This window comes from Gossypium arboreum, chromosome 1 (assembly GCF_025698485.1).
Source record: "Gossypium arboreum isolate Shixiya-1 chromosome 1, ASM2569848v2, whole genome shotgun sequence".
NCBI classification, from domain to species: domain Eukaryota; kingdom Viridiplantae; phylum Streptophyta; class Magnoliopsida; order Malvales; family Malvaceae; genus Gossypium; species Gossypium arboreum.
This window is the reverse complement of record NC_069070.1, coordinates 46,137,631-46,159,483: the sequence shown is the minus strand read 5'-3', so window position 1 is coordinate 46,159,483 and position 21,853 is coordinate 46,137,631. Positions and strand designations below refer to the sequence as shown.

The 21,853-nt window shown below is 32.8% G+C and overlaps 1 protein-coding gene across 2 annotated transcripts in view; it reads right to left on the bottom strand.

The window, feature by feature from the left end:
• Positions 1-21,594, bottom strand: part of LOC108482875 (phospholipid-transporting ATPase 3-like) — a 32,124-nt gene extending 10,530 nt beyond the window's left edge. The window contains exons 1-16 of one of the 2 annotated variants that reach the window (XM_017785962.2): positions 20,771-21,594; positions 18,400-18,465; positions 17,110-17,171; positions 15,548-15,629; positions 15,213-15,323; positions 14,482-14,559; positions 14,245-14,341; positions 12,576-12,682; positions 12,157-12,222; positions 11,742-11,863; positions 11,538-11,622; positions 11,362-11,439; positions 11,153-11,269; positions 10,908-11,057; positions 10,698-10,802; positions 3,645-3,787 (exon numbers count right to left, since the gene is read on the bottom strand). In XM_017785962.2, coding sequence (XP_017641451.2) covers positions 3,645-3,787; positions 10,698-10,802; positions 10,908-11,057; positions 11,153-11,269; positions 11,362-11,439; positions 11,538-11,622; positions 11,742-11,863; positions 12,157-12,222; positions 12,576-12,682; positions 14,245-14,341; positions 14,482-14,559; positions 15,213-15,323; positions 15,548-15,629; positions 17,110-17,171; positions 18,400-18,465; positions 20,771-20,947 — 1,646 coding nt within the window. In that variant the 5' untranslated portion in view covers positions 20,948-21,594. The remainder of the gene's footprint in view (positions 1-3,644; positions 3,788-10,697; positions 10,803-10,907; positions 11,058-11,152; positions 11,270-11,361; positions 11,440-11,537; positions 11,623-11,741; positions 11,864-12,156; positions 12,223-12,575; positions 12,683-14,244; positions 14,342-14,481; positions 14,560-15,212; positions 15,324-15,547; positions 15,630-17,109; positions 17,172-18,399; positions 18,466-20,770) is intronic. The other variant, XM_053028675.1, reaches the window with a different exon arrangement.
• Positions 21,595-21,853: the final 259 nt, after the last annotated feature.

Genomic DNA, 21,853 nt, shown 5'->3' with positions numbered 1-21,853 from the left:
TAACACCGCACCCTCAAAATCTACAAACCTTCAAACATCAAAAAATCAGGTTTGATCCTCTACCCCATGGCCATGGGATGTTGAACATCATGATACAACACGACCTTTGAAAACATATGTTTGAAAGAAAAACAAGGCAGCAAGTGGTAATTTTATGGACTTTGAAAAAGTCAACAAAGAAGAAACCAACTGTTTACTGAATTATTTCAAAGTTACACAATCCATGGACTCTTCTCCACCTTCTACATGTTCAACTTAACAACCACCATTAGCACCTTCAACACTTCCATTACGTTGCTAGATTTAAGGAATTTGTTATGCTTTCATTAGTTTAAATTTTTGTTGTATTGTATAAGTTGTTATTAAGGGGTAAATATTCTAATTTCTTTAATTGGAGTTTTTTCCTCTCCAAACAAACAACCTACTTGGGTGTTTAAGATCCTTGCACTCAAATATGCAAATTACAATCATTATTTTATCTTACTATAGCTCCTATCACATGTGCGGCATTTTTATCAAAGGCTGTCAAAGAATTTCAAAAAGAACACTAATCAATTGTTGGGAGAATTGCACAAGAAGCAAAAGCAAGGGCCAAATATACAAGTATTGGAATGTTAGAGTAAGGATTGTAAGCAATACTAATGGCTGATTTATTATCACAGTACAGCCTCATGGGTCCTTCCTATTTTATTTTTAAATCATCTAACATTATCTCCAACTAGAGTAACTCACATATTCCCAACGCCATTGATCTGAACTTTGCCTTTGTGCTTGATCTTGCTATCTCGTTTTGTTTCTTACTTCCATGTTACAAGATTCCCACCTAATAAAGTACAGTAACCAGACGTTGATCTCTTGTAGACCAAAGATCCTGCATAATCTGCATCAGTATAAGCTTTTAATGTCACACATGTGCATGTTTATCACTTAAACAAAATTCCTCTTGTTAGGCTGCCTTTCAACTATTGTAATCTCCTGTTTATTGCTTTAAGGTGTGACTCTTCAGGATTGTGCATAAATTGGTTGACCACGCTCACTACAAATCCTATATTTGGTCTTGTGTGCTAGATATATCAACCTCCCAACAAGCCCCTGATAGGATCCTCTATCTATGATGGAAACTTCTGGAGCATCAAATTCGACTGGGTCTCAATTGGTTTACAACCCATCTTCCTTGTTTCTTTCAACAAGTTGAGCATGTACTTTTGTTGGGAGACGAAAATTCCTTACTTTGAATGCACTACTTCAATGCCGAGAAAGTATTTTAATTTTCCTAGCTTTTTGATGTCAAACTCCTTTAGACGTTGCTTTAAATTGTTCATCTATTCTACATCATTACCAGTTACGATGATATCATCTACATAAACTAACAATGTTGTAACTCTCCCAGAATCTGAGTGTCTCACGAACAAGATATGTCTCCTTGACATTGCTTGTATCCCAACGATATCATTACCTTAGTAAGCCTCCCAAACCAAACTCGTGGTGATTGTTTGAGCCCATAAAGAGCTTTCTTCAGTTTGCACACCATTCCCTCTTTAGATTCAAATCCAAAAACTTCCATGTAAATTTCCTCTTCTAGATCACCATGGAGGAACGCATATATCAAATTATTGTAGATTCCACTCAAAATTACCAGCTAACGATAAACGTATCAGTATTGTGTTCATTTTTTGCAATAGGGGCAAATGTCTCAAGATAATCAATGCCATAGGTTTGAGTGTATCCTTTGGCCACCAATCTTGCCTTGTATCTTTCCACTGAGCCGCCAGCCTTGTATTTTATAGTGAAAAGCCACCTACATCCGACCAGTTTCTTCCCTTTCGACAATTCAACTAAACTCCCATGTTCTATTCTTCTTTAGGGCTTTCATCTCGATTTTCATAGCATCCTCCCATCTCTTATCTCCTAAGGCTCTATGGTTTTGGGATAGATTTGGATAGGATATGAAAAAGATAAAATGGATGTTTTGTGCAAGTTCTTGTTCCTTTCTTAAAGTGAAATTAGTTAGTCTTCAGTACCCGATTTTTTTTGTTTGTCTGCTGGTTCAATTGGCTCAACACTTGGTGTGCACTACCAGTTAGTTTGAAAGTGGTTTCGGGAAATTGGGCAACAACACGAATAGAAGGTTGTACTTGTACTGGTCGAGAGACTAGTATTTTCCTCCAGGAATAAACCTGCAATGGTTGAATGTTATCTTGGTTTCCCTTATCTTTCATCATTTCAACTGATTTGAGTAACTCGATTGATGGAGAAGTAAGAGAAGTGGACTCACAAAAAACAAATTCAGATGCCATGAATGGTTTTAATTGTAATGAAGTGGGCTCAGAGACGGTTATGGGTATAGACTCATCAAGAAGAAACATATATTTTGCTTTATCTTCATTCAAGGTCTCCCCCTAAATAAGCCTGTTGAAAAAAGGATTCATCCTCGACAAAAGTAACATCAACAAGATAGAGAATTTTTTAGTAGGTAGAACATTTATAACCCTTTTGTGTGTAAGAATCAAATAAAAATGCATCGAAAAGCACGTGGATACAATTTACTCCTATTGTGAGAATGAAAACGCAACACCCAAAGATTTGAGGAATAAAATTGTTTCAATAGAAAATTTTGGGAAATTTTTTTTAATATCAATGGACTTTTGAACCGAAGGACACGTGTCGGGAACCTATTAATTAGAAGGGCAGTGGTTAATACAACTTCACACAAGTATTGTTTTGGAACATTCTTGTGAAACAACAATGATCTAGTGATCCATAGGAGATACCATTCTTTTGCTCAGCAAGTTCGTTTTGTTGTGGAGTGGTAACACATTCAAGAATAATCCTTGTCTTTTGAAAGAATGGCGATCAAAATCTATTAATTTTTTACATCAAACTAAGTATTGATTATGTTGTAAAAAAGAAAACCAATTTAATTAAGTTATAGGCTTCACAGTCATTATTATTATTCTTATTATTTTCTTTGAATTAATAGAAAAACTAGAGGTCTTCTATAACCCTAAGTTTTCTAAAGTTCCATCTTTCCTATTTGTTTGTTCAGCCCTAATTCTTTTTATTGTTGTTGTTTTCTCCCCAAAACCGTATCAATAGAAATATGATTTGACAAATCTATACTCATTTCCTCTACTAGTTGTCTATCAAAAGTCGTAAGTAGTTGCCAAATTTGAGGGATCATCTCATTTGTAGAAGACATTGAGTTGATGAACTTTAGGAAAAAGCAACACGATAGTAGCACTATCCCTTGGAAAGAAAATTAACAACTAATAATCAAGAACCACCAAAATAAGTTGCTTCATTAACATTTTTCCTTCCCTTGAGAAACAGAATCATCTAGGAAAGAAAATTGAACCATTCAATAAAAGCTTGAAAGAAATTTATCAGATTTATAAAAACATTTGGTTCACTTGGTACATTGACATCAAGATAGTTATGCTTTACTTCAAAAGCTGCCTCAAACAAGATAAAGACCAGGGATGAATCTAATTTACTTTACTTAAGTGGAAAACATGCAATCCAATGTTTCAAACAAACAGATTAAAACTAAATCAGAATCAAGTTGAATTCAATTAAATTTTTAATTAGAATTCTCGCTAAAATAAATCTTTCCACTTTCGAATGAGACATTGGAAAACCCTAACCTGTAAAAGAAGAAGCCAAAATGCTTTGCGGCCAAAACCAATGCAGCCTCATCTGGGGATGCAGCTTGATATTTGATTTTCTCAGGGGACTCATCACCTTCAGGGAGCACAGTGTGGCATATGGCAAGGCACCTAAAAAATTCCTGCAATGAAGAAACAAAACATGCCTTAAAACTTTGTAGTTAATAACTTAGACTACCGTATGATTTCAATTAGGTAGGTATCCAGCAAAAAGTATAACTAGGTTCAAAAATAAATCCCAATGAATAGAAAGAAAGCTAAATTTCAATCATGTTTTATGCACTCCTAAATTACACTATGTGCAATAAACAAATGAATAATGCAATTATATAAAAAGGGAACCTGATAATCAACACTAGAAGATGGGCCCATCATAGGCTCTATTTGTTTACAAACACTAGCTTTGATTATCATATCATATAAAGAAAGAGCCCCGCTATTATAAATTAAGCTCAATAATGCACTAGGACATATTTTGCCTACTCAAAACTAGTTGAGAAGAAAATAGCTTAAAAATCTGATGAATACATGACTATGCACACACATCCATTGGCGATGCCACATATATACAATTAAGGGTTATTAAAATTGGCAAAGATATCAAGCATCTAATTGACTGTCCAAAGTAACTTATGTAATATTGAACAATGTATATGTTGACAGCTTATCTCAGCTAATCTCATTACCGATTTTTAAGGATTAGATTAACTTAAAATTAGGATTATTAATTTAATTTATTGATTATATTTCCTTAGTTAGGTCTATTCTTTTAGTATAAATAGCCATGAAAATATTTCTGTTGGAATATACAAGAGAACGATTCCTATTATCAACATGGTATCAAGAGCTTGAGAATCCAGATTTATGGAGCCTATTTTTTCAAAATTCCCGAACCGTAGAAAATCCAATTTGGTAATATCTATTTTTCGGCCTATTTTTTTCTCACCGCCCCCTTCAACAAAGGCGTAGTCTCATCTACAACGAAACCTCAAAACCCGATGACCAAACTCCCTGGACGTGGATCTCACGCACCACCCACAACTTCGGCGTACTTGCTCACACGGCAACGCATCAAGTCACACCCATCGAGTTTGATTCTCCAACCACCACGATTGGCTTTGTTGTTGTTTTTCAGGTCTTCCTTGTTATTGGCTCTTGTGGTGCTTTTTTTTTTTTAGAAAAAAAAGGCAAAATTAAAAATATATATTATTTATGATAACCCCCTAAATCTAACATCCAATTTTGTAAAGTAAGGTAATGCTTTTAATATTCATATTAATACTTACTAATGAATTATTGATTCTGGTGCAAATAAACACATGACAGATTCCTCTAAAAGTTCTTTAAACTACTTCCTAAGTCAAACAAAAGAAAGTGCCATGATAGTCCATGAGCCTGTTACTCTTGTAATTGGATCAAGTTCTATCAACTGTTCACCCAATATTAAACTATCCTCTGTACTACATGTTCTTCATTTTCTAGTTGACCTTTTATATGTTAGTGCCATCACAAATACCTTCTCTGATCATTGTGTATTCTAGGACCTTCAAACAGAGAAGAAGATTGACAATGGTAGATTGCATGATGTCTTATATGTTGGAGAGTAGTAGTGAATCTGTTCAAGCCTTTTTGGAGGTAATAAGGTTATCAACCAAGAAATAATGCAATGGCATAAGCAGTTAGGACACGCATCATTTTTTGTTATGTAAAAGTTATATCCCAGATCATTTTCAAAAACTTGGTTTGATTCATTATTTTGTGAAGCTTGTGAGTTTGCTAATCACACTAAAAATTCTTATCCTTTGAGAAATAATAGAAGTAATACTCCTTTTATGACTATTCATTTTGATGTTTGGGGACCAACTCGACATACATCATTATCTGGTGATTGGTGGTTTGTTACTTTTATCGATTGTTGCCCTAAGATGACTTGGGTGTATTTGCTAAAATCGAAAAATGATATGTTTACATGCTTTCAATCTTTTCATAAAATGGAGTGTACTTAATTTGATGCTAAGATACAATTTTTTAGAACTAACAATGGTACAAAGTACAATTTTAATACCTATTTGGAGCCTTATGGAATAATTCATCAAACTACTTGTCCCGATACTAGTTCACAAAATGGGGTTGCTGAAAGGAAAAACAAACATTTGCTAGAAGTTGCACGATCTCTTATGTTTTCCATGAACCTTCCAAAACCATTATGGAGAGACACAATTCTTGTAGTCGCCTACCTTATTAATAAAATGCCACTCAGAACCCTTAATTTTAAAAGTCCCTTAAAAACTTTACAAGGTAAAAATAATTATAATGTTCCTCCCAAGATAATTGGATGTATCTGATACGTCCATGATCAGAAAGCAGGCAAATTAGATTCACAAGCCCTTGAATGCGTGTTCATTAAGTATTCTCCAACACAAAAAGGTTACAATTGTTATCATCCTCCTTCACGAAAAACTTCCGTTAGAATGGATGTTACATTCAGAGAAACTGAGCCCTATTATGGTACAACTCAGTCACCTCTTCAGGGGGAGAACAATGAAAAAGAAGTGATACCTGACTCAGTAACTATTAAAAACCTTATTCCAAAAATCACCATTGTTCAAAGGGAAACTACTGTTCTAGAAAACACTATTGTTCAAAAGAAGATTGTTGGGCGTCTGGACAAACCAGATTTAAAGAAGTATTCAAGAAGGCTTAGAACAAAAAAAGTCATCATGCAACCTACTATGTGCTAAAACTCTTCATCTTCTGGTGAGTTACCCCCTAATGATTTAGATAAACCTATTGCCCAAAGAAAAGGTGTTAAACCCTGTACTAAACACCGTATGTCTAACTTTATTTCTTATGACTCATTGTCCCCGCCCCATAAAGCCTTTGTCATGTCCTTGTCCTCTATGTCTATTCCACAGGATTGACGTTAACACTTGAAGATCCCAAGTGGAAAGAAACCATGGTTGAAGAAACAAAGACACAAGTAAAGAATGAGAACTGGGAGCTAGTAACTCCTTTAGTAGGCAAGAATTTGGCGGGATGCAAATGGGTGTTTACTGTGAAACAGAAGTGCGACGGTTCGATTGAAAGGTACAAAGCCAGATTGGTTGCTAAAGGCTTCACTCAAACTTATAGAGTAAACTATCAAGAGACGTTTGCCCCTGTTGCCAAAATGAACACCATCAGAATTATGTTATATTGTGCAACCAACCTTGACTAGAATCTACAACAACTTAATGTGAAGAATGCATTCCTACATGGAGACTTAGATGAGGAAGTACATATAAAGATTCCTCTTGGATTTGATAATGCAAAAACGCAGAGGAAAGTATGTAGATTGAAGAAAGCCTTGTATGGATTGAAACGATCTCCTAGAGCATGTTTTGACAAATTCCAAAAAACTATTATCAAAAAAGTTGATTACCGGCATCTTGGGCTTAAGTCATGTAGCCTCTGACAAGTAATTAGTTGATGTGTTCACTAAAGGACTTAATAGCAGAAGCTATCATAATTTGGTTTGCAAATTAGACATGTGTGACGTCTATACACCAACTTGAGAGGGAGTGTCGATAGCTTATCTCAACTAATCTCATTACTGATTTTTAGAGATTAGATTAGCTTAAAATTAGGATTATTGATTTAATGTATTAATTATGTTTCCTTAGTTAGGCCTATTCTTTTAGTATAAATAGCTATGTAAATTTTTCTGTTGGAATATATAAGAAAAAAGGATTACTATTATCAACAGTATATTATTTTCCATTTCGAATTTACAGTAGAAAATATCCACTTTCCTAGAGGTGTTCATGGGCCGTGCTACCCGGCCCGGCCCGAAATGTGAGAGGGTTTGGACAAAAATATAGACTCGAAAAATAGGCTTGGACAAAAAAATAAGGCCTATTTAAAAAATGAGTCGAGCCTCGAGTAAGGTATTTTTAGCCCGAGCCCGGCCCGACCCAACCTGAATTCACTAAAGGACAAAAAAAATCTGCATTTTTTTTATTTTTGAATATTATTTTCTTATTGTTTTCTCTGTATTTTGCTACCATTTTACTATTAAATTACTACTATTTTGTTATTATTTGGATATTGTATAAAACTTATTTTATTGTTAATTTTGTTATTATTTTAAAGGCATTTGTTAATTTTTTTATTATTTTAGAGACATTTTCTTGTTAAATTGCATCTTAGTGTTATTTAAGTCCACATATTTTTGAAAATAATTTTAAAATTTATTTTCAATTTGTTGAAAAATATTTATTTTGATGTTTTTAGTATTTTTAATGTATTATATATATAAAAATAATATAAAAAAATTAATACGGGTTGGGCCAGAGTTTTAGTATTTTTATCCAGGTCGGGTTTGGACAAAATTTTAGGCCTGTTTTTGGGCCAGGCCCGAGCCCAATAAATGGGCATGATTTTTTAGTTAAGCCTAGACCGAACTCGGCCCAGCCCGGCTCATGAACACCTCTAAATTTTCCCCTTAGACTTAAAATAGTGTAATGTTAGAATCTAAAACTATTGGTTTGTATCTATTAAAAAATTCAACAATAAAGATAATCTGTTAATGACCGGGCAACTCAGATGTCATGTCATCCAATACAACATATGATTCTTCAATTTACTCTTTACCATATTTAAAGATAACAGTGAAATAGAATTAGACAAATCATTCATAATGTTCACTTATGCATGGCTTAACAACAATTTACAATAAAGCCAATACCCAACATCAAAGAAAGATCATGACAATGGACAACATTGCCATATATAAACAAAACAAAACAAAATTGTGTTTGACAAATACCAAGTACTGCGGCTGGAGGCAAACCTGTCAATCCCTACAACTGAGCACTCAAAATTGTTTTTAAAACTTTATGGATCTCAACTTCAAATCTATATGAAACTATTGAGATGAAGCTCAATTAATTGATAAAATATCAACCTTGATTACTAGGCTAAGTTCAAGATCATGGTTGAAAAAACAATTGAAAGCTTGCTATCATTTTTACTTCTAAATGAACTTTCTCAACTAAATTTCAAAAAAGAAGGCTTATGTCACGGTTTGACCCCCGCTTGTACCCCTATTTTTTCACTTTAGTACCTAAACTTTTTTATCCTATTTCAATACCTAAGCGATTACTCCACTACAATTTTTAGTTAAAAATTTAACAATGTTAAAAAAAGTGACCAACCAATGAAAACATGCCAAGCAACATTCCTTTACACATGACAATTGCTGATGTGGCTAGGGATGAGCATTTGATCGAGTTGAGTCAAATCAAGATAAAAAAATTTGAATTAATCGAGTTTACGAGTCCTATTTTACCATCCTAACTTGATTAGAAAATTTTTTGGATCAAGTCAAATCGAGTGAAATTGTTTAAGTTAACTTAAACATGTCAAATTAAAATCTTGTTAAGACACATAAATTTGAAATCATATACATTTGAAAACTTTTCCAAAGCAAAATAAAACAAAAAAAATAACTTGAATCATTAATTAACTTATTTATGTTCCCATAATTATTATTTTAAAAAATTTAAATTTTAATTTCATATATTCTTTAGAATTTTTTAAAAGAATTTTATAATTTTAAAAAAATATATAAATTTTGGAATTTTATAAACATTTTGAATTTTTTTTTTTGTAATTTTGTTGAGAGACCAATTTGTTCATTTTCAAAATTGACAAGGACCAAAGAGGTATTTAGATCATTTGTTATTCGAATTGTAAAATTCAACTCGACTCGAACTCAAAACTTGTATTACTTATTCGAGTTTACTCCAATAACTCGATTCGATTTTTTTGACTCAAATCGAGTTTTGCTCACCCCTAGATGTGGCATCCATTAAAAATTCAAGATTCAAATATACATTAATTTATTAAATTCAAAAATTTCAAATTTTTATAATATATAAATTATATAAAATGAAAAATTATTAAAACATTATAAAAATATAAAAATATCAAATATATATAAATTCACAAATATTATATAAAATTCAAAAAACATATAAGTACTATAAATTTTATTAAATTAAAATTTTCAATTTTATAATATATTAATTTATAATATAAAATATTATAAAAAGTAATTAACATATAAATAATTCAAAAAAGAAATAAAGGAAAAAATTCTAAAATTTAAAAATATATTAAAACGGTCAACGATCAACAATTGATCAATGTCAGTCAAAAGCATGTCAATGATCGGTCAATATCAACAAACGACCAGTGGTCAATCAACAGTCAATGACCGCATTATCGATCAATGGCCACATCATTGCTGTCATGGAAAAGAAGCAGGCACATGGTGTATTCTGATTGGTTGGGTATGCCACTTTTTTTAACACTATAAACTTTTTGGACTAAAAACTATAATGAAAGAATATTTTAAGCACAAAAAGGGATTAAAAAAAACATTTAGATAGCAAAATAGAGAAACAAGTATAATTCTAAGGCCAAATCATGATATAAGCAAAAAACAAAAAAACAAAAAAAAAAAGTAGATCTTCTAATCTTCAACTTCATTAAATTCAAATACCATAATTGCAACATAAAATATTGATAGTGATGTCATAAATATGCCATACATGCATTTTATTTATATTAGCTAAAAGCATGGCAATAAAAACATATCCAACTAGATAAAACACCTTATACATCGAAATGAAAGTACTGAAAAACGTAAATAAACTCCTACAACCACCAAGTATCAAACATGACTAACAAGCAAAAGTCCTTTTAAAAAAAATCCTAAAAATTACATCTTATTCTTACCCCCTTAAAACAACACTTTAAACATAATGAGATTGAACAAGCGTTTACCAATGAGAACCCTTAAGTAAAATGATTCACAGTCAAAATAAGTCCATAATGGTAAGAAATAAAAGCATTGTGGTAGCAAATGTTTCACATTAATAGTAAAATGCAACTATATATTGCTTATATTGCCAATGACCATAGAGAAATACCACCATAAATCATTATTAATGTTTCAGATTAATAGTAAAAGACTAGTAAAAATACCTTGCAAGCATCAGGATTAGGCTCATTTCTCCAAGCACCTCGCATGAGCCTAACATCATCAAAATTGAAACCCTTTTCCCGCACAGAATTGATTGATGTTGGCACCTATAAAAGCTGTTATGAGAACAAGAACACCAGTCCCTAGCAATATAGCTAAATTTACTTAAGGAAAATATTCATTTCTTCATAAAGAGATATAAAAGACAATACCTCTTGGACCTTAATGCCTTTTCGTTCTGCAACACCCCTCTCAATTTCAGTCATACCTGTTCCATAGATTTCACCTCCAATCGTGCACTTGAAGAACTCCATTAAATTTCTTGTCAAAGTTCCAGTTTTATCAGAAAAAATGTATTCCACCTTATAATACCAGAAATTCAAAATGACTCAGAGATAGACAAAAAAAGAAAAGTACCTGCATATCATTCAAGTCAGAAAATATTGCATCTCCTTACCTGTCCAAGTTCCTCATTCAAATTAGATGTCCTAGCCAAAGCGGGGGTGTCGGTTTCAGCATGATACATATTTAAATCCTTGTTGATAAATTGAGTGGACTGAATAAACTTGACCATCTAAAATTGCATGTAAAATCCAGTAAGATATATATATATTTGCATTGATAAAGCAAGAAATCAAATAAATGAAAGGAAAAAAAGGGGCCAACCTCAATAGAAACATATAGAGATATCGGGATAATTGTCGAGTATAATGTAAGTAGGGTCAACATGGTCAAAAGAACAACCTGTAAAACCGACAAAGAGGATTAAGTTAAAGTTTCATGTTTGTTATGGGTGTGCATGGGTATGTGATAGAAACCCAGAACCAACAAACATATATTACCAGAAATCTTCTGTTTGGATTGAACTGATCTTCCACACTTTTACTGAGACCTAAGAAGTAGTACTTTCGGTCAATGAATACACCGCTGCAAAATTTCAAGCAGTGAACATCACTATCAAAAAATAAAAAAAGCACAAAACAATTGGAAGAAATCCAACATTTAATGACATGTATTGTTAAGTACAGACTAGCAATTTCCCGGACCTGCCTATTGCTCCAACCAGACACATGGTGAACAGAGTACCAAAGAGAGTGAGAATAAGTTTGTCAAGTTTCCTCTCTAATGTACTTCTTTTTGAAGGAACATTCATGGAATTCATCATAACCTGCAAACTCATCCCAAATTCCCACAAAATGGCATCAACTTAGAAGAGCAGAACAAAAAGATAAAGGGAAGAAAATAACACAATTGGATGCCTTGGAGTGGATAAACATTCGCAAAACCTTCTAAGCTCAGCCAGTTACAAAATGACACAAATGTCAGGCTGAAAATATTTGAATACGATAGAAAATATTTTTGGTTCATATTTACAAATTTCCTATAAAGCAATATATATCAGCATGTTATTTGTTCCAACATACTTCTTATAAGAGACAGTGTTAAACTTTTATAACGAACCTTCGTTTCATGGCCGGTAAAAATAACAACCCCAACTACAAACTCAGTGTTTTTCAGACTGCAACCCTGAAATCAAATTGCCAATTCCACAGGCAGTTAAGTTCATCAGTGGAAAGAGAACATCAAATACAGCAGTTGCTAATTAATTAAAGATTAGCAAAACACAATTAAGAGACCCATAAAGTTAAAAGAATGTTATACAGTGACATTATATCACTATTCCTACCAATACGTATCATATCATATTTAAGTACAATAAAAACCTCCATATGCTCCTGGAAAAATCCAGAGGCCAAAAGAAAATATTAACTTCAAAGTGATATAACTTGCTATATAAGAAGATCAATTTCTGATGAAAAAAAGATGGAAACACATAAAAGTAAAGAGCTTATGATGGAAGGGAAAAAATCAGAATATACCCTCAGTAAAATCTGATTTGGAGAAAGAGGCAATGTTTGATTATCGATTACAAGATTGCCAGTGAATGTGTACAAAGAGTTGTTTGGTTGCTCACACTGCACTTCACCTGCAGTTAACAAAGAGTACTGCTATTTATAAGATCAGAAGAAGAAACATGGATAAAAATAGATTTTGAAAGCAACTTCAGACAAAGCCCATCAACAAACTCAAATGGAAAAAAAAAATGTTGACTGACAAAATTCTAAACACCTTTCCACGTATATAGAGGATCCTTGGTGGGCAATATCCTCGTAGTTATGCCATAAAAGTGAGGAGTTGAAGCAACATAATACATAAATAGACACAAACACATTGACATACAAAAACATAAACATATGAATTGAGCTTTCATTAAGGCAAATGATTTTTTAGCGCTTTGAGCCACAGGCAATATAAAAGTTCTAATGCTTAGAGAGCATCTTGCACCTTTGACAACACTGTATCACACAATCATATTGACTTTAATAACATAGAAAATAAAAACCAATTCCTCCCAAACTATGTGTGGTGCAACAAAGGAGTCTCAAATTGTACTCAATATTAAGAACATTGATGATATTGGATATTGCATCAACTTTTAGGCTTTTTATACTAGAATTAATAGTACTTTAACTAATGGCTTTTATTCTCATAAGGTTTTTAAGGAAAAAAAATCATGAAAGGTTTATATAGAATGTAAATGAAGTAGATATTTTAAGTATTTACAATGGTAAGATATGCATTAAAGTTGGAATGGAAAGAGCCAAACGTAAAAACAATTAGAAGTACAATAATGACAAGTTAGAATTAGAAAGTAAAAGTTATTATGATTAAATTGTAGATGAAAAACAGTGACACCATATCTATCAAGGCAAATGAGCAGTTAAAACTAAATGGAAAAGATAGGGTAAAACTGCGGTAGATATGGGAAGCAACAGATACCAATAAATTTAGGTTCCATTTGGTAGATGCTTTGCTATTTGCTATGTCTTTCCTCTTTTGGTCATTTCTCCTATCTATTTTACATTCCATCCAAAAAATGCAAGTAGCAAAAGCATCAACTAAATCAAGCATTAGCAACCTTATGGCCTTAACATGGGAAAATGGTAAAAGAAAATTTTCACAAACCCCAACAGGAGCCAAAAGTTGGTTCCCCATTCTCCAACACTAACTTAAACTCCAATACGGTGATCAGTCTATAATATCCTCATTGTAGCTTAATAACTGAAACCTAACTACTGGATAAAAATATGTAAATAGAGATTTTTATGTCTTTTTTTTCACATTAAAAAGAATTATTCACGCAACTCATCAATTGACTCTTTAATCAGGTATACTTTGTTTTCCTTTTCTTTTTTTTTTTCTTTTTTTTTTTTTCCTTTTTACAACACATAGAGGGTGTATTAAAATCTAAGGTTTAGGTTTATTTGATATTAATTACAAATATAAATAGAATAAATATTAATTCATAATACACAACTTTGACCATATTCATTATTTTAGTTTAGCTGTTAATACAAATGCAAATAGTATCAAAGACCCATAACAGTGACAGACACAGCATCAAGTATATCTCTGAATAAACATCAAGTTTTTTTATGTTAAACAATCATGCAACATTGGAATTTTGAAAAAATTAAAAGGCTTAACCTTTAAATTCACAGGCTTTTTCAGGAGTGACATAATCCCAAGTCCTTTCTAGCGCCTTCCTGATTTTTAGATTTGTTTCCCCATCCAAATTTGCAGTCTGCAATCAAATGGCCAAATTGTTTTTTTGGAAATAAGGCACTCAATGATACATGACATGAGGGGGGCACTCATTTTCATAAATAGAATAAAAATAGAAACATAAAATTACTACGAATAGGATCCGAAAAAGGAAATTACCTCAATGTAGCAAACACCATCAGCATTTGTACTAGCAAGTAAAAGCATATCTGCAGGAAAAAACCCGTCTTGCTTAACCTGAAAAAAGGGAAAGATTACACACTAAATTCTCATATATTTATGCAGGCAGTGATATTCATGTAAATCAACTTAACAAGACTCAATCATTATAATATTATATTGCAACATATATAAGAAAAATGACAAGCAACATATATTTAATATTTTTAGTCTCCAGATGGATGGTTAGAAAAAGAAAAAGGCAAATTATAGGTCATTTGGTTGATACGAACCAAGTTACTATAATAAACGATGGCAGCATAGCAACACTTCATGAGAACTACGATGGGGGAAACACAATCATGAACTGGATATGCATATAACATGCCTTGGACAGAATTTATTTAACGACAAATTAATACACTAAAGTATCTCTTTGTAAGACATCTTAACCTCAAATCAATTAAAATTTTTACAACATGAAACTGGTAGAAAATGAAGCATATTAATCCAACAACAAAATGTTAACAAAGGGAAAAGGAGAGACATTTGAAAATATTTTCTAGATATCAACAGAATGAAGGGGGGAGAGGGGAAGTCGGTGTCACAGTAAATAAAGACAGTCTTCAGCGATGCATACACAATGAATCTTGAAGAATTCTTCTTCAATATCCATTTGATCTCAGTAAGACTGGAAAAAAATAATCAGCAAAGTGTATCTGGAAACTCACCCTGATAATATCTCCAACCTGCAACTTCTTCCATGGAATAGACTCCCACCTTTGATCTTGCAACACATCTACAGGAGTGCTATTTATTGCCATATCGTTCTGGAAACGTTTCTGTTGTAGACAATAAGGGAAAGGAAGAACAATAAGAGTTCAGCATAAAATCCAAATTATAGAAGTCAAAGCTCAAGCTATCCCTTCCAGAGCTTTACACCCTGGGCACCCCAAAACCTACCAAACCAAAAATAAATGAGAAAAAATGAAGTTGAGATGGGTCCAAGCCGAAGAAAAGAAAAACAAAAATCTATGCTATGACTAATATGAATTGTAGTACTCACCCAGTCCTCAAATGCCTCCTTAATAAGAGAAACTAATAGCACCAGACTCAGAGGAACAACATTTGTTACAGGATGTACAGGACTGCATTGATAAAAAACGAAGTTGTTACATAACAGAGGTCACCAATAACAAATCAGTACTACAAATCATTATTACCAAAAATATCACACCGGAGGAAAGAGGAAGGGGGCAAAAAGAGGCGTTTCACATGCTAGAGAATAGATGTGAAGTAAATGCAATTCATGAGCACAAGGGAAAAGTAGAAGATGAATAAGGGGAATGCATAATAATATGTAAAAGGTTGACTTCCAATTTCTACTAAAAGCAGCTGATTCAGCTCCTAGTGAAGACTATCTTTTGAAAAAAATGATTACAGCATTATAAAACTTCACAGAAACAATCTGAATGAGGAAACATAATAACTCTTTGTAAAACTGGAAGCAATACCAAAAGTTCCATTTGAAGGTTATAAATTTTAAGGAATGGAAACATGAGATGAGCAGGACATCAAAAAGAACACTATTAATAGTTATGTCAGCTTCTGTATGGATAACACTCACAGTTCCGACATCTATTTTATATAAATAAATAAAATGGAGTACATTAGATTAGACCAATGAAAAGTTAAAAATAGGCTTAAGGGTGTAAAAAGCCCTCAAAATTTTTCAAAAAACACAATTAAGCCCCTGCTTTTTTTTGCACTCAATTGAGTACTTGAACTTTCAAAATGCATTAAAAAGGCCCTCAAACTTTTTCAAAAAAAGCAATTAAGCCCTTGTTTTTTTCTGCACTCAATTGGGTACTTGAACTATCAAAAAGCATCAAAAAGACCCTTTAACCATTAATGTTAAGGGCCCCTAATTCCTTTTCAATTAAAGCCACAAAGTGTCACAACCATGGCGTGAAATGTGGCAAAAAAATTAAAATCAATAAAAGTTATAAAAATTATTAAATTTTAATAAAGAATATTAAAAATTAGAAAACAATTATAAAAATTGTAAAAAAGTTTATAAAATGAATCAAAAAGGCCCTTTAACCATTAACTTTAATAGTTGACCATTAACCCCCAATTTTTTCAGTTAAAGCCACCATGTGTCACAACACAGCGTGACATGTGTCAAAGGGCCTTTTTGATGCATTTTGACAATTCAAAGATCCAATTAAGTGTAAAAAAAAATGCAGGGGCTTAATTGCTTTTTTTTAAAAAGTTTGAGGGACTTTTTAATACATTTTAAAAAGTTCAAGTACCCAATTGAGTGCCAAAAAAAAAAAATCAAGGGCTTAATTGCTTTTTTTGAAGAAGTTTGAAAGCTTTTTACACTCTTAAGCCTTAAAAATATTTCACCCAAAGCTGAAGATTGATAGATCTGAGACAAAACATAAGTTATCACATGCAAAAGGAATTCACCAAAGCACCAACCCACAAACCCTACATCATGTGAAGACCAGTAACAGGAAAGTTGAACAAATTAAGGTAATAATACTTCCAGTACCCCAGGAGAAACGCTATTTGTAATTACCAAAGGCAACAACACTCAGTTATATGGTAGAAAAAACATACCTATATGGAGTTGCTGATAGGATCGAAACCATAAGAAAGTACAAGTTAGCAACCCGCCTGAACTGTCAGATTAAAACAGCAATTTGTCAGGATAGGAAGTAAGCAGAATCTAGGAGCTCTTGACTCTAACCAAATACACACAAGTAAATCAAGTTAGACTTCTAACTCATATTCCAAAGCAAAAAAAAAAAAAAAAGCAGTGGTTAATACAGTGAGGCAGTAACTTATTACAAAAAAGGTCAATGCGGCAGTTTTAGAGTATCATCTAATACATGTTTGAAGTTTGAACATCCTCAAATTTGCCAATAGGAATTGGAAAAAGTAGTCCCTGAACAAGGAATGGTAGCCATGTGGTAATTTAACAGATTTAAACCTGGTAATGTATCTCCTTTTACGCAAACCCGTAAAAAATTTAATTGTTCCACTTGTATTCCTTAAGTTAGGATGGCCCACCAAGAATGAAATCAAATTAAATTGAGCCACTTTAAGATGTTTAGCTCTTAAGAGAAAAATATATCAATATACTAAAAAGCAATAATTAAAATTTCTGGAGTTATAAATAAAAGATCATACACTCCTCCTGACTCCTATAGTTGTGATTCTATGTGTTCAAAGTGTCGCTAGAAATGATTGTATGATACTAGGATTTGATATGGAAAAGGAGAATCTTCGACAGAAGGTGGTAACCAAAATATTTTTATTTATTATTCTCAAAGAAAAGAATTAAAACTCTTTTCTTCAAAACAACCAATATTAGTTAAGAATAGAAACAATACATCCCACAGGAGTTGCCTAACCTTTTTGGCACAAATTTCTAAGCCAAGAATTAGTTTGACATGCAAAAGGCAATTTTAAAAAGTCTATAAGGATAACCGTAACCATTTTCCAAACTTTATCATAATCATGCCTATTCTGATATGGAAATGAATAACCAGAACCATATCCATTGCGCAAAATTCATACGATTAATGTTATACCATTTATCCGGTTAGCTTTCTCAAAACCAATAACCATATCATATGAAGCCAAAACAGAATCACAAATTTATTCATTAATGTAATATCAATTGAAGAAAATAATTTTCTAGAAAAACCTTTCCTAAGTTTTATATCCTGAGTTTGATTGCAAAATTTAGATCTGAAGAAAAGGATATTTATATAGGTATTTAAATGTTATTCTTGATTCCATATTCACCATACTTACCTACATAGTTACAGTCAGGGTTATTATTAGAACCATAAATCATACAACCCTACCCATTTCACTGCTGGAGAACTCCCATAAATTTACCTGTTCATAAAGCCCCTTTGGCAGAAAGGTGAAAAAGTTGTACTTGGTAGTTGATACAGAATTCCCCTAAAACAATAGATACCGCACTAATGAGAACCACATCCAACTTCAGAATCAGATGCAATCAACAAAAGTATGAAAACAAACTAAACTTCCGGAAAACAAAAAGTTCTTACACAATCAATGCAAATTCAATCATAATGCTATTTATACAGAACATAGTGCATACATACGAGCATACGAAATAAGCATCAAGCACTTCTGTTGGTGCAAGTGCATTTATCAATGAAAAGTACATATTTAAATGCTACTCATGCATATCATTAATTGAACTTCTCAAATACTTATAGCTTGTTTGACTGCTCCATATGGCATAGAACTTAACTCAACACTTGAGTTGTAAGCAGAGTCATTGTAAAAGATTAATCCATGGACATATCAATACCTGGAATCACATCAAATCAAATAACTATGGAAAACTAATTTTTCAAAACTTTCAACAAAATGAATCTCCAAACAAGGTAATTCCTATTTCTGGGTATTTCCTAATGGAAAGGTATGTCTTTGGATAATCAATGAATAAAAAAGATGAACCTGAAGAAAGAGAAATAATGAATAAAAAATACGATCTTATCTAGTTGATCCCGACATCGCAACATATTTCACCTCTCATTAGTGGATCCAACTTCATATAAAGGGGAAAAGAATCACAATTCTGCTGTGACTGGCCGTCTATGGCACATGTCACACTCAGAAAAAGAGCGCACAGAAGATCAGTACAACTGTTCATCTCGAAACAGATTAAATAATACAAAACCCACAACAATAAGAATCTTAAGCTACAGCTGAGAGTCCTGGAAAAGGATTAAATAATCTCCAGAAGCGCCATAAATGATACAAAACCCACTTTCCGCATGCACACACTCTCGTAGACTACTAGCATAGGCTCAAATTTGAAAAAGATAAAAACATTAAGAGAAAAAGATATGACCTCCACAAGGTGAAGGACATTGGAGTGAGCATTCAGTCAATTTGGTCGGTTTTGCAATAAATTACAAAAATCGTTTAAACTGAATTAAAATAAAAAACCAACAAAACCAACCAAATCAACCAAATCAACAACTTTAGCTGAAAAAAAGGAAACCAAAACAAGTCGGTTGGTTCAGTCTGTTTAATCGGTTATTTATTATATTTAATTTATTGTATATAATATAATGTACAACATTATAATATAAATCAAATATTATATAATTTAAAATTATTATATAAATGTATTTTTACTATACATTTAAAACTAAAATTAAAAGGGTTGAATAGTTTGGTTTATTTGATTTTAACAAATTTAAGAACCAATAATTGCCTAAGTAACAGTATTAACCATTTCACAAAACCAATTAATTTCAAAACTGACTAACCCAAGCTGAATTAACCAAATTTGATCAGTCCGATTAGTTTAATTGATTTAAACCGAATAGTGCTCAACCCTAAACGGACATAGATACTTCTACAGCATAAACAAACAAATCTGTATTTCAACAAAGGTTTCTCCTTGTCCAATATACAAAGGTATTGTCTTCATAGTGCAGCATTCCTTTCTGACTTTGAAAGAAAATGTTCAATAAAACTGCATGCACACATCAACAAAAATAGACAAGTTTAAGCAATATGCCATTTATCTTTTAACTATATTGTAGGATTTTAGCTTAAAATTTTCAGATCCAAAAGATCACTGCATTCTCTAAAACTTAAGAGTTAGCACCAATAATTTACTCTCTTTAAGATGTTTACAAGATCAATACGGTCCTAAGATATCTATAAAACAATGAAGATATTAAACCCCAAATCAGGCGTTTAAGATTAACTAAAATATCACATTGATACTCATTTAGGTAGCGGTCTTCACTTTTTATTATAGTTAATGTGTGAACTTCACTCCTAACATTCGAACCAAGGGATAATTCTCCTAGCTACACTTGCTCGAGGAGTAAGATGACTCTTCTCAGGTTTTACGCTTCCTTCACTTTAGCACTACCCAGACAAAGTTCTGATGTCACCAGCATAACATAAACAATAACATCTCTGATCCCAAAGGATCCGGTCAAATTAACATATTACAGAAAATTAAAAACAAAAGCGAGAAAACCGCGCAACAACCTCCATTTAATTAAAGCCAAAAAACTGAAAAGAAAATTAATAAGAAAACTAGAAGCCTAAAGCATGCCTCTCCTGATGGTAGCATTAGTTTCGTAAACATTTAAACAAATTCTAGTTCAAAACACTTCGTATTTTCGAGGAAATCAAAACGCCAAACAGGAATCGCACGCGGAAAACATTAAAAAGATCACAAATTAAAATATAAATATATAAATACCCTGTATCGATGGGCGAAATTAGCGTCGCGGTCATTGCAGTAGATGGTGCGGAAGGCGGGCGCCTGGGGCTGAACCCGACCCAGCGTGACAGTTCGAGACGGCTCCCGCTGGTTCAAGCTATGACTACGACCCTGCTGCGATCTCGTCGATGACCTAATGTTATCCCATCCACTCATCTTCCTTCCTTTCTTTCAGAGATCCCAAAACAAAAGTATTAAAGAAAAGAAAAATCAAAAGAAATCGGGAAACGCAGATTCAGAAGTCGGCTCCCGCTTGCTTTTGCTTCTGCTAGGCCAGTTGGCTTCTCGATTTGGTAGAGTTCGATTGAAGGCGAAGTCTCCTTTGCAACGATGAAACAGAGAGAGGCCTCCCCTTCAATTCAATTTCCTTTTATTTTCTTTCTTTGCCCTTCAGGATTTTTCGACTTTTTTACTGTAGTATTTACCTTTCTCTTTCTTTGTTTGTTTGCTTAAACAAATGATTCCCTTGAATTTGGATTGTTTAAACATGACTAATCTCGAACCGCGTTATTATTTGCTTAGACGTTTCTGCGCGTGGCTCTCTTCACTGCGGCCAATCAAAAGAGGCTTAGCTAGTTTCCGACTTAATCAGGCGCGTGGAGAGGTGACGTGAGAGTGTAAAGGTCAATTGGAAGAGGACTTTTCATGAAACGGCGGCGTTTGGTCAATATTTCGTGGACAGTCCTGTTGCAAGCGAACCAGAGAAGACACTAAATTGTGCACTGCCCTCTAATCTCCTTTCTCCATTTTCAACCTTTCCGTTTATATATTTTTCATACACAAGATTTGTACCAACTTTCGTAAAATATAGTCGAAGGAAAAGGATCAATTTCACTTTTTAGATACAATCTAACTCAATAAAAAGAATTGTTTTATTTCTTTTCTATTTGACTAAAAACAGAAATCGAAAAAGAAAAGCTTATTTCAAGAATTATTAGCAATATGATGTGAAAGCCAAAGTAATATTTTTAAGAGAAATGTTGGTGATGGAGAAGGATTTTGATTCACTAGGGACTGTAATAATAACAAAGACAATTCTTTTTTTAAAGATCTCAAAGTTTC